We start from the raw sequence: 13,026 nt of genomic DNA, 5'->3' as shown, positions 1-13,026 counted from the left end.
GTTTTCTTTATTTCTGTTTGAAAAGTTTTTGAAAAATGAATATGTTATCAAACTTGAGCCGTCGTGGCCGTAAACCGTAACGTGACAGTTGTGGGTTCGATCCCCACCCGGGGAATCATTGATTGTTTATTAATATTTGATTTTTTTCGCTCTGTTAACAAGGTAATTGAAGTTACGGCGATGTAAACCTTGAAAATTTGGCGGAAAGGGGGTAACGGAGTGTTTTAACACTATAACACTGCACAGCGCGAAGCTAAAAAAACTAACTTAACGGGATAGTAGAGAGAACGGAGCTCCAAATGCTACGATCTCTAGATACGGTCTATGACTACTGACAATGGACGAGTCGAGAGAGGTGTGTAGAGACCGTAAGCAAATTGTGGATTTAAAAAAATATATGTATATAATTTTAAAAGTCAAACAGTAGGGATTCGAACGATTGTTTTTACACTCCTACTCTTTAAGAACCATATATACCTACGTGTACTCTATCAGCTCCATCCAATTCATGGAAATTGCTAATTATATTTAAAAGGAAAATTCTATTTAATAAATATGTCTTACAAATACCTGCTAAATTAAATATTCACCTATTAACAAACGAAATGAAAGGTATCAATTTTCCAGCGGAAAATTTATTGAGGAAATGAAATTGTCATTGAAATGAGATATTGAAGACATTTATCACGGAACGTAGTCACATTGTTAACGTAAATCTTCAATATAATGGTGAATAACGTAAGAATAATGTGATATATCGATAATTTCATTGCAAATTCTTTGTAAGGGCTCTTGATTTTTCCATATTTTTTTTGCTATATTACACGTGTAGCAGGGTAAGCATAGAAAAGGTAGTGTTAAGACACTCCGGTTCCCAATTCCCACCGAATTCTAGAGGCGTTTTATTCATTACATGTACGTAACCTTAGTTTGAAATATTTTGACATTTTGCGAAACCGCACAGGCGCCCAGGTATTAATTTGGTTAATGTTATTTCAAAAATGGCAACAATCCTATTACAGCAATTTATTTACTGTCCAATATATTATATTTTAATATAATAAACTGTAAAATCACTAATTTCTCTTTAAAAAAATTAATTTATTTATATTTTCATTTAAAAGCTGAATTGATAATTAAATTAATGCTGTCAATTAATATTTTTTAAATAATTAAAATATTAAATATCGTTAATGTAATAAAAATATTGATTATTGAATAAAGTGATTTAATACTAGGCTCCCTCTATCTAGCCTGCTACATGCGTGATACAGCGTGAAGCTAGTAAAAATAATGGTCTTTGGCAAACTTTTGAAAGTTTTAAATATTAAGGATGTTTTAATTAAAAACTATTATAATTATAAAATAAGAAATATAAAAGATAAATAGTAATAAATCATAAATAATTGTATATATATTGCAGTAAGCCAATTAAAACTGTAACAGCCTTATATACCCACGCGATGCATCGAGTTGATTGAGTTTCAGCTATGAACTAATTAACAACGATTCTATATGCATCGCTTTGAATCGCCGGCTGTTAAAGTTAGTTGACAGTAAAATGAATGAATGTGCATAAGTTCTAAAAGATTAGTTTAGTGGGTGTCTTTGTTTACATCTGTCTATATATGAATTGGAATGGAATTTAATCGTGTATAAATAAGTGTTTAAACGGAAGTGTTTTAATGGGAACGAAGTGGCATTATCGTAATACCATCTGTCTGTCCTGCTAATAAATAGTAATCATAAAAATAATCTCATTAATATTATAAGGGTCATAATCAGAAAAAGTGTACATTTTGTGTCTTTTTTTGTCCCGCTACTTTGAATGCGTTTTAAAAATACAATTTTAAAGATAATTCAAATATTTTGCCATTTACGATAAATTTACTTATTAACTTAAAGATTTTTGTAATATTTTAAATGTATTATGGCTAATAATAGTATTTTTTGTTAGTTGCAAAAAACTTTTCAAAATGCTTCCATACAATTTTTCGTGTCCCATTCACCACTTTACTTTTTAAAAATTGATTTGTTACGAATATTTATGGTTTTATTTGATTTCAGATATGTTTATATTACTTTACTTTATGCATAATATTAAATAGAACTACTTTTATTGATACATTATTTAATAAATAATATATATTAATTAACTAAATTTGTCCCAAAATATTGCCTTTTTGTTACTCAGGGCTAGTAACGTACAATTATAATATGAACGCAATTATTTTGGATGGTATTTAATATAATTTTTTGTTGTGGCACCATTATTCTAAAAGTCAATGCTGTCGTAGCTACAACCAGTAGCGTTCTCGCAGCAGTTGAGGGGTTCAAATGTTTTAAAGGGAATGCGTAAAATTACATCTCAGGGTTATAAACGGCTTTTATTTTGGTAAGTATTCTAAAATTTCGTTTTCTTGTTTATGTTATTTGCTTCTTTTTACAAAATCTCAAAAAAGAACTTCAGTGCTTGCACATGCAACACGTGGCTTATGAGCAAATATTTAAAAAGGTTAGAATTTCTCAGACTTCATTCTCAATTTCGTTATATTTCGTTACGTAACGAAACTGAGAGAATATGAAGCCTAGTTCATAATTACGTTACCATCGGAAGATATGTATATAAAAAATAAATTGCTGGGATATGAAAAAAATAATTGGTGACTTTTGATAACGTAAAGTAACCAAAAATAATGATTTTTAAGTTTTTTGCCTGTCTAATGTGTTTGTGCACGCTTATCTCAGAAACGGCTTAACCGATTTAGTAAAAAACATTTTTTTATTCTTCCTGAAATTAGTTGTGATTTTGTAATTACTATTTTTTTCTCTGGAGATAGTGAATTAATAAATATGTAGCTCAAGCGGGTGAGGCTTTTATTTAAAAACAAATACGTTCTGTACTAGCGTTGTTAAAGATCTAAACAATAAACATGAAGTATTATTAAATACCTATTGATACATTTTTTTTTTCAGTAAGCGTCATGGCTCCTATATCAAATGCTGAAAGACAATAAAGATATAGAGAACGTCTTAAACAGACCAATCCTATGAAATATGAAGATTTGCGGAATAAACATTTACAAAGAATTAAACTTAATTCCCGTGATAACGACTCAAGTTTTGATATATTTTAAAGTGGATTTAATTTTATCATTAACTTTGTGATCTTTAGAAATATAAGTTTATTACGTTACGAATTAGCATTATTATATTGTTAATATTGTCACTTTCTTATGTTTTCTTACATTTATAATCTGTTAATTCAACGATTGAATCTTTAAAATTTTAATTTGTGTCTCATTAAATAAAAGAAACAATAGTTTTATTCATATAAAATTTTTATTTTGTTGTGTATAATGCCTTATGACATCAGTTTCGTAACAAACATTATCAGTGTTGTTACTTATCAGTTACGTTACGAATTCGAAAATGTCCACTTTTCTGATTATGACCCATAAATGTGAAAATGTATCTTAAGTGAAAAATTGCAAATGTCTTGTACTGTTTTAAAACTATTAACAATAGGTTTTCGATTACATGTACGATTAAAAGTTTAAAAACCGCATAAATAGCTATTTATTTGAAATTTTGAAAAAAAAAAATCATTTCACTTTCACGCAAAAATGGCTAAATGGATTTGTATGAAACTTTACAGTATTGTAGCTTATATATCAATATAACACATAGACTACAATTTACATAAAGAGTCAAGTACAATTTGGCTTCTTCTTCTTCCTGGCATTAATCCCAGCTATTACCAGGGTCTGCCTTCCTACTTAACCTACTCCACTTTGCACGATCTTTTGCGTCCTCAGTGGTTAGACCATTGGCTCTCATGTCCTGCATCACGACATCCAACCAGCGCTTCCTTGGGCGTCCGGGAGGTCGCGCCCCAGGAACTAATATAGCAAGGCACTTGCGTCCGACATAGTTCTTAGGCCGGCGCGTAACGTGGCCAAACCATCTCAGCTCTTGGAGCCTATCCGCTACGTCACGGACCCCAAGACTACCTCGAATGAATGTGTTGCGTATGCGGTCAAACCGAGTCAAGTACAATTTGGCTATAATAAAATAATAAGTTTAAGCGGGCGAAGCCGCATTTGGGTCACTAATATTCTTATATACTTCAAGTCATTTAACAATTATAGTTTTAAAATTATCATTTCACTTAGTTATTGTTTAATTAGAAGGAAATATCTCATATTTTTGCAGAAGAAAATTTTGATTTATTCTTCTTTTATTAGATGAATTTGTTTGCGGCACGTGCACGGTAAAGCTAGCTGGAAAGAAATATGAGAGTTCTAGTTACAGTGAGGGAAGAACTTTTATTTATAACTTTCTACTATTTGATCTCTCACAAAGAATTGCGAAAAAGAGACTTTAAACTTGATTAATTATTACTTAGAATTAAGAATTGTTCTTGGCTTTATTATTTTAAATAAAATATATCTATTATTTAATTTTTACATTTCATTAGAGGCTGTCGTGCCGAAGACAGAGAGATACAAGGGTTTGATTGTAAAGCGACGATTATGGGTTCCATCTCCACTTTTGGAAATGAATTATTATTTATTTTATATTTTCATTTCTTCACTAGGCACCAAGGTTAAAGCCCGGGGTTGAGTTCTGCTACTCAACACGCAATGCTTACAAAAATTTGGCGGAAAGTGGACAACGGAGTGTCTTAAAATTAGGTTCCTTCTGCCTACCCTGCTACGTGAGGGACACAGCGTGAAGCTGATTTTTTACTCTTTCCTTTTGTCATAAAAAATAATTAACAGTATTTGTTTGTTCCGCGTTGTATTTCCACCTCGTTACTGGGTGGGAGTTTCACGGCTTACTGAAAGCCAACTTTACCCAATTACGCCGCCGCGCCGCCATTTTGCCAGCTGTGACATTTTAATTACAAAAGACCACATCACATCACTACCTTTCGCTACGTAAATTCCCACGTTAATTGAATTTAGTTAAAGTTCAAAACTGACGTTTTAATTGTTTAAAAACAAAACCCCCAACACTATTCGCGTTCTCTCGTTAGTTGGAAAATGAAATATAGATATATATATATATATATATATATATATATATATATATATATACTACCCGTATATACTAGGGTAGGGAGACGTATATACACGTAATAGTGTTGAGACTCTCCGTTTCCCATTTTCCACCGGATTTGGGATTCGGTAATTGCGAGGAAATGATCCCCACTTGGGACAACGAATTATTTTATATTTCTAATTCCTTCTCCAAAGTGCTGATCGAACGTCAAACTGTCGTTTTTACAGTCACAGGCTATACCACTACGTTACAACGGCGTATTGTATAGCTAGACGCTTGTTCTCAAGCATAATAGATGAATACACGCACATGAATACATGCACGTGTCTCTTGCTAGAGAAGATTGCTACAATACAAAATCGAGAAATAATAAACAAATAACAAATATTTCTATACAATGTTTGATAAGAGAGTGTCCTACATCTTATAGAAAGCTCTCGGACTCGACATGCACGTGTCTCTTGCTAGAGAAGATTCTCTAGCAAGAGACACGTGCATGTCGAGTCCGAGAGCTTTCTATAAGATGTAGGACACTCTCTTATCAAACATTGTATAGAAATATTTGTTATTTGTTTATTATTTCTCGATTTTGTATTGTATTCTTATACATAATATGTACTGTATGTCTAAATAAACTGTATGTCTAATACTGTATGTTTAAAGTTTTAATTAATCATAATATACTATTTACTTAAATATCTTTTGAGGATAGTCGTGGCGTAGGAGCACAAGTGTGTGCCTTGTTGTGGGTTCGATCCTCATTTATTTCTTCTTATGAAAATGGGTAATGGAGTGTCTTAACACTAGGTTCTCTATGTCTATCCTGCTGTGTGCGGGATACAGCGTAAACCTGATAAAAATTGAAGATTCTTTCGATGTTCTATAGTCTCGTCTGTTGGCAAGATCAGATTTTAGATCTTTGATAATACTTTTTTAATTTAATCAACGAAAGATTAGCCAATCGCCGTCGCTATTAGTTTTATAAAAAAACTTAATCATTTTATCTTTTTATCTTATTAAGTAATCAAGTATCTCAGCATCTCGTCTGGCGCTAAGAGCTTTATAATCTAGGTCTAACGTAGCGCGACAAAATGTTTTAGAAATCTTTTAAATAACTGAATAACAAAACAAAGCTTTACGCTCTCTCCCGCACTTAGCAGGGTAGGTAGAGGTAACCTAGTGTCAGGACACTCCGTCCCTTACTTTCCGTCGCGCCAATTTTTCGGACCATTTGCCTTGGTGCTGTTTGGCACTTTCTATCTCTTTTTCATAGCCCTCTAAGAAATGAAGATATTAATAAATAATAATCCTTTCCTCCGAGTGAGGATTGAACCCACAACCATCGCGCTACAGCCACAACCACTTTAGGAGGCTGGACTTTACCTTTGAACAGATAAAATTACAGAATTTCTGGGGTGGGCATGGACCACTTGGCTCCCTCTCTTTCTACGCCCATGATATTTTTGTTTCTTTAACATCTATAATATTGTTATGGCTACGATCTTACAATGAAGCCGTAAAGCCGGTATTTCGTTATAACAAAAGATTACTTGTCTGTTTCTCTTTATCGTCAGTTTATGATCGATCGTAAATGAGAACAATAATGAGGATTACTTTTCATTGGCATTTTATTTATTTTATGTCTTAACCGTGTATATTGCGGATCTTATAAAGAAGATGCTTGATATACCTACTCTCTTTTCTCCGTCTCTTTTATTTTAAATCTGTATAAATTTAGCACTAGGCCAGCCATGGCCCAGGGGCACAAGAGTGCGACTGTAAACACGACTGGTTGTGGGTTCGATCCACACTCGAGAAAATGAAATATTTATTTAAATTTATATTTTCATTTTTATCGCTAGTGTGTTGAGGCAAAGCGCGGCGTTAAGTGCCGTCACTCAACACGTAATGCCTTTAGAACTCGGCGGACATCGGGAGCGGAGTGTCTTAACATTAACACTAAGCTCTTTCTGCCCACCCCGCTAATAACGAAATAAAAATATGCAACTAATATATTTTTTTACCAGGTACTTATGGATACGAATAGCTCTATTCGAGCGACAATTAGCAAAAATCATCGAACATCTAGTGAACAATGCCACGAGGTACTATGAAAGGGAAGCATTGGTAGCGGATCCTGACTACGGCAGTATACTGAGTTCCTTGCTGGTGGGACCGTGCGCTTTGGAGTACTCCAAAGCGAAGGCCCCAGCTTGTTTCTGGACGGACCCTCCGGCGGATGAACTGGTAAGAAATATATCCATAAATAAAAATAAATAAGATAGGGAAGAGGCCGTAACGCATTGGATTCGATTCCCACTTTTGGGAATGCAATGAGTGGCGTTGCGCGTTTCGAGGTAATTTTTACTAAAAATATAAAAATATCTTAATTTTCCAATATATTGTAATAAGTTTTCACAGCGTTTTCCCTTTTTTGGACGTTGACATTTTAATTAACACAAACGTTTATTGCCATTATAACCATTTTTGAAAGCTAAAAGAAATTTTTTGATGACCAACCATTCAAAATGAAATATGTTTTCTATATAAAATGAGTGTTAACTTAAGAAAAATAAAAACAAGTTTCGTTGTTTTCATTTTTCTTAAGGCCGTTTGCTGTTTTTATTTACCTTGTAAAAATATGATACGCGTATACGCGGTATACGCGGCTTCGCCTGCTTGAACAAATATAATTCTGATTAGAATTACTTTCATATAACATTATCATTATAAATACAATTTCCATACATTGCAAACTAAATTCAAGAAGATAGTTATTTTGTAATTTTATCGAACATAATAATCTATAACTTTTCTATTTGTGAACAGATTTAAATAAAACAAACCTTAACTAAATGTTAAGGAAAGGTTAGCTGTCCATATAAAGACAAGGATCAGTTAATATTTTATTATAAGTATAGATATATACAAGTACTCTATACACGACATTTAAATACACAGTTCCACTCTTATATTTCTTTTTTTACATAATATCATACAATTTGTATATGTATAGGTTCAAAGGCACAGGATGTCAGCTGGTACAACAACTCCGCCGTCGGTGCGTCGACCCATATTAAATTTCAGAAGAAGTCTGAACGCGTCGTCGGATGACGGTACTGCTACTACATCAGGTAAGATATATAATTCAAGATTTTACCTAATTTTGAAACTAATAAGCGGCGTAGAGTTCCGCCACTCAACACGCAATGCCTCCAGAATTTGGCGGAAAGTGGGGAACGGAGTGTCTTAACACTAGGCTCCCTCTCCCTAGCCTGCTGTGTGCGGGGTACAGTGTGAAGCTGGAACTAATAACTCCGTTATAATAGTAAAAACAGTAAATAAAGGATATTTATTTTAAGGTCCTTTCTAATACGTCTAAGAATATGTGCACAAAATTTCATGATAACCGGTAGAGTAGTTTAGGCATTTCACGCTAATAAACAAACTTACATTCACATTTATTATTACGCCAAGTACGGTATTATTATCTTCTTTATTTATGTACGTTTTATCCTCTAGTGATTTCTTAAAGATGGATCTTATTAAAGTTATAAATGAAATAAATTAATAATGAATTTAAATTGTATTTGCAAATTCGAATAAAATTTGGTGGTGTGAAGTTTTCATTTGTATTATTAAAAATCTTAATCTAATCATAATGAAATTTGAAATTAGATAATAAAAGCTTGTAATTAATTAATTAAGAGGCCGTTCTGACACAGTGGCATAAGTTTGTGATTGTAAAGACGACTGTTGTGAGTACCATTCTCGCTCGACGAAATTAATTGTTATTTATTAATACTTCATTTCTTCGCACAAGGCAAATAGCGGTGTTGAGTTTTTCCCCTCAACACACGGAGTGTCCCAACACTAGGTTCCCTCTACTCTGCTAAATGCGGGATACAGCGTGAGGCCGCAAAAAAATTACGAAATTCAATCCAAGTTGAAAACCGTATTTAATATCAATTAATTAAAGAAATTGTTCTAAAAGACAACTTACTAGTTTATAAACTTATATCAAGGTATTTATTTACTTGATTCAGTTAATTAACTATTAAGTCTCGGGGTTCATTTTAAAAGCTTTATTTAATTACTTTAGTAGATAAACTTATTAAGTAAGGTCAGTCAAGTCTAGTTCTCTTTTAATAGGTTTGATGACTTTGCTTATACTTGTTGAATGTTTAATTTGTATTGGAATTTGAGGATTTCGTAAATAATTCTAGACATTTTAGAATTTGAATTTTAATACATAATTAACATAATTAACATAACATAAACGAATAACAAATATATTCGTTTTGTAATATTAGAGATATATTAATAATCCAGTAATATAATAGTTGCAAATATTATCTATGCGGTTTTTTAGAAATTAAATAAACTAACAAGGTTGGGTCCTTTACTGTAGAGTTAACTTTTAAAAATAAATTAGTTATTTTTTGACTTTGAAACTATTTCTTTCAAACGACTTTTTTCAATATTATTTTATTATTATTTAACATTTTGAAAATTTTATAGGAGCTGGTAATGCTACAGTTTCAAGCGCCAAGGATTACGTGGAAAGCCTACACCAGAATTCCCGTGCCACGTTGTTATATGGAAAAAATAATGTTCGCGTACAGCCGGTGGGTATATTTGTTATTGTTATTTCTAAAGTATTTTAGTGATAACTATTTTTTTATACATCTCCATGATGACATGTCCATATTGTAACATTATATGTCTGTATTATATGTATTTATAAATTAAAGAGATAATTTTAGACACTTACGGGAATTAGACCCTACAAGGCTACTACTATCGTGTCATACAATTATAGTAACCCTTGTTTAATTTAGTGACACATAGCTCATAATAAAGTTTAGGAATACATTTTAAATACGCCAGCTACTTTTTGCTATGGCCTATCAAAAGCCTATCGTTGAGTTCCGCCACTCAACAAACAATAACTCGAAAAATTCGGCGTAATGTTGGAAACGAAGTGCTTTAACACTAGCTTCGCTCTGCCTACCTATATGCGGGATACAGCGTGAAGCTGAAAAAATAAATAATAATTATAAAACAACTTGCAGAAAGATGTAGAAGAACCAATGCCGGGTTACCTAAGTCTACATCAAACCGCCGCCGGCCTTGTTATCAAATGGACCCCAAATCAACTTATGAACGGGTACGCTGAAAGCGAAGGAATTGATAAAAGGTAATTACGTTTCGCTATTTAATTTCTAATGTAGATTCTAGTTATATGTAGTTATATAAAAAAGTAATAAAAATTATAGCTTGTATGTTTTTTTGTGCTTTTGTATGAAATTCAGAGATAATTTTTGTTCATTATTGACCTGAATTCTTTTATTGGTACCTAAGAATGTTTATTTAGGAAGTAATTCAATTCTGGGTATTCTAGAGCGAAATTATATCTAGAACGATAATGAATGTCTATTGTCTCTTAGAATGTGATTTATCATTGTAATTTGTATTTGAGGCCCCCAATTTGTTTAGTGCTTTGTTAGACAGTAAATATTCTTTTGATTTTCGTGCAATATATTTTTAATTCATTATATATTTCGTCGATTTGTGTAGACCAGCTACAGTGTAAACCAGCTCATTTCGTTTATTTTTATTTTTTCGTTAGGTACATTTTTCTGTCATTCGAAAGTATAAAAAAATACAAAAAGTAGCTTATTTATTTTATTTTATATTATTGTCTCTCCTGAAAATTTGCTCAATAGGCTGTTAGGAGGTTTACACTATAACCCGACGACTTGTTTTGAGTGTAATTAGTGTAGTTTGTACAGTAAGGTTGACGAGTTGTGGCCGTGTGTGTGGAGATTATTCTTACTTTTGATTATTTTCCTCCTAAAGTTCAGAAAATCTAACTTCAGAATGGCCACAACTCGTCAACCATACTGTACTGTGCATAACTGTCATTGGTCAGTACCGGCCAGCCTTTTTTTTATTTTAAATGTATTGTGTTTATTCCTCTGTTAATTTAACAGTAAATATATGTTAATTTGCTTGATATACCCAAATAGCACATTTAACATTTGTTCTGAGTATGCTATTGTAGTGAATATCAGTATCGTTGGCACCGCGTACATTCGTCCGCGTGTCCGCACGCGTGTGTTCTGTGCAGTGCGGCGCCGTGCACAGTGTACAGGCGGGTCTGTGGCGGCTCGCTCTGTGCTGATTGGTATGTATTAGCTTTGTTTTTTTTTAATGCTTGTTTTTGTATAGTACGGTTGACGAGTTTTGGCCGCGTTGAAGTTAGATGTGGACGGTTGATCAGATTTGATTTTACGGTTTTTCTTATTTTTCATTATTTTCGTTCCGAGTGTACTGTGTGCAAGATTTATGAAAGTTTAACTAAAGTTAAACTTGGCGGCTACAACTCGTCGACCGTATAATATGTCAAGGTAAGCCTAAACACGCAGTAGATAGTTAAAAACTTTTCTCTCTCTCTCTCTCAGATGCTTTTAATGAGACGAATCTATAGAATGGGACTTTTAGTTGGTTTCATTTCGAGGATCACTTTTTCGTACAGAACAAGTAACACATTTATTCCTGTCACGTATAGAATTGTTTTCTTTTTTTATTATTATTTATGGTTCGTGTTTGATTTACGTGTTTCTAATATTGAGTTTCGAGGATATTAGAATTATGTTGAGGGAAATGTCCCTGTAGATTTGATTTGTAATTATGCTAATATTTCATTTAATAAATAGATTGTTTATATTATATTTACAATTTTCTTAACGAAATTAAGTAAACTAACACAACAACGTAAAACTTCTATTTTTTTATGCTTATAATAAAAGAGAAGTTTTACGTTGTATAATGTATGCATATAAATGTGACAAAGATTATGATATCACTTTATTGATTTTTGATTGATTGATTGATTGATTAACATCAGATCAGATGATTTAAGAGAAAATATAAATCTTAGGCAAAACGCGGCTTTGGATTCTGCCACTCGACACGCAATGTCTCCAGAATTCGGTGTAAAGTGAGGAACGGAAGTATTTTAATCCCCAAGCCCCTCTACCTAATCCACTATCTGCGGGATACAGCTAAAGGCTGAAAAAACATTCTTTCAAATCAAAATTGTCTTGGCTAGTATTTTGTGTGTTCGATTTCCACTCGAGGAAATTAATTATTCTCATTCCCCGCTCTGGTAACAAGACAAGGCGTGGTGTTGAATTCCATCTCGAATTTGGACCAATAAATAAGTCTAAAAAATATTAAAAAATATTTTTTTTTCTTCCAGTGTATACTGGGCGATGTCTCTCCAGGTGTGCGTGTGGGAGGTGGTGTACGTGCACGTGCACCGCTCACAAGCGAGCGACGCTCTCATATTGGTCGGACAGGACGGGGTTCAAAGACCGCCTATACATTTTCCGAAAGGTCCTATTTATTTAATTAAGAGTATTTTTGATTATTACTATCATAAATAGTGGAAATCAGCTATTTTATCTTAAATTTATTAGTCTTATGATAAAAGAAAGAAAGATTTACCTTTAGAATTGAGATGCTCTTAGAAATTTCAACGGCAATAATACATAAAATATAGTTTGTGGCTTCTACATTTTTTATATAAATTATGATTTTATGTAATGCGCGAACGCGCGACGTTGCGTTCTGCCACTCAACACGCAATGCTCCCAGAATTCGGCAGAGAGTGGGGAACAGAGTGCCTTAACACTAGGTTCTCTCTGCTTACCCTGCTGTGTGCGAGATACAGCGTGAAGTTGATTTTATTTAATTTATGTAATACCAATTGCTATTGGTATTGGTAGTACAAACAGCTACTTATGATAAATAATTAAGATATTTTTTATTACAGGAGGACATTTGCTATCATTCTTGAGTAACTTGGAGACGGGGCTTTTACCACATGGTCAACTTGACCCGCCACTGTGGTCACAACGAGGAACTGGCAAGGTACGGGTTTAATAAAAT

General features: G+C 33.0%; 1 protein-coding gene across 2 annotated transcripts in view; it reads left to right on the top strand.

The window, feature by feature from the left end:
• LOC146540484 (small G protein signaling modulator 2-like) overlaps window positions 1-13,026 on the top strand; it is a 40,734-nt gene that overhangs the window by 11,842 nt on the left and 15,866 nt on the right. Inside the window, exons 5-11 of one of the 2 annotated variants that reach the window (XM_085207032.1) lie at window positions 7,095-7,314; window positions 8,084-8,201; window positions 9,589-9,695; window positions 10,143-10,267; window positions 11,135-11,257; window positions 12,335-12,471; window positions 12,911-13,008. In XM_085207032.1, the coding sequence (XP_085063158.1) occupies window positions 7,095-7,314; window positions 8,084-8,201; window positions 9,589-9,695; window positions 10,143-10,267; window positions 11,135-11,257; window positions 12,335-12,471; window positions 12,911-13,008 (928 nt within the window). The remainder of the gene's footprint in view (window positions 1-7,094; window positions 7,315-8,083; window positions 8,202-9,588; window positions 9,696-10,142; window positions 10,268-11,134; window positions 11,258-12,334; window positions 12,472-12,910; window positions 13,009-13,026) is intronic. The other variant, XM_085207026.1, reaches the window with a different exon arrangement.

Source organism: Heliconius melpomene, chromosome 2 (assembly GCF_056956725.1).
Source record: "Heliconius melpomene rosina isolate 202511_hmr_F chromosome 2, ASM5695672v1, whole genome shotgun sequence".
Taxonomy (NCBI): domain Eukaryota; kingdom Metazoa; phylum Arthropoda; class Insecta; order Lepidoptera; family Nymphalidae; genus Heliconius; species Heliconius melpomene.
The sequence above is the reverse complement of the archived record's forward strand: the minus strand, read 5'-3'. Positions and strand labels throughout refer to the sequence as shown.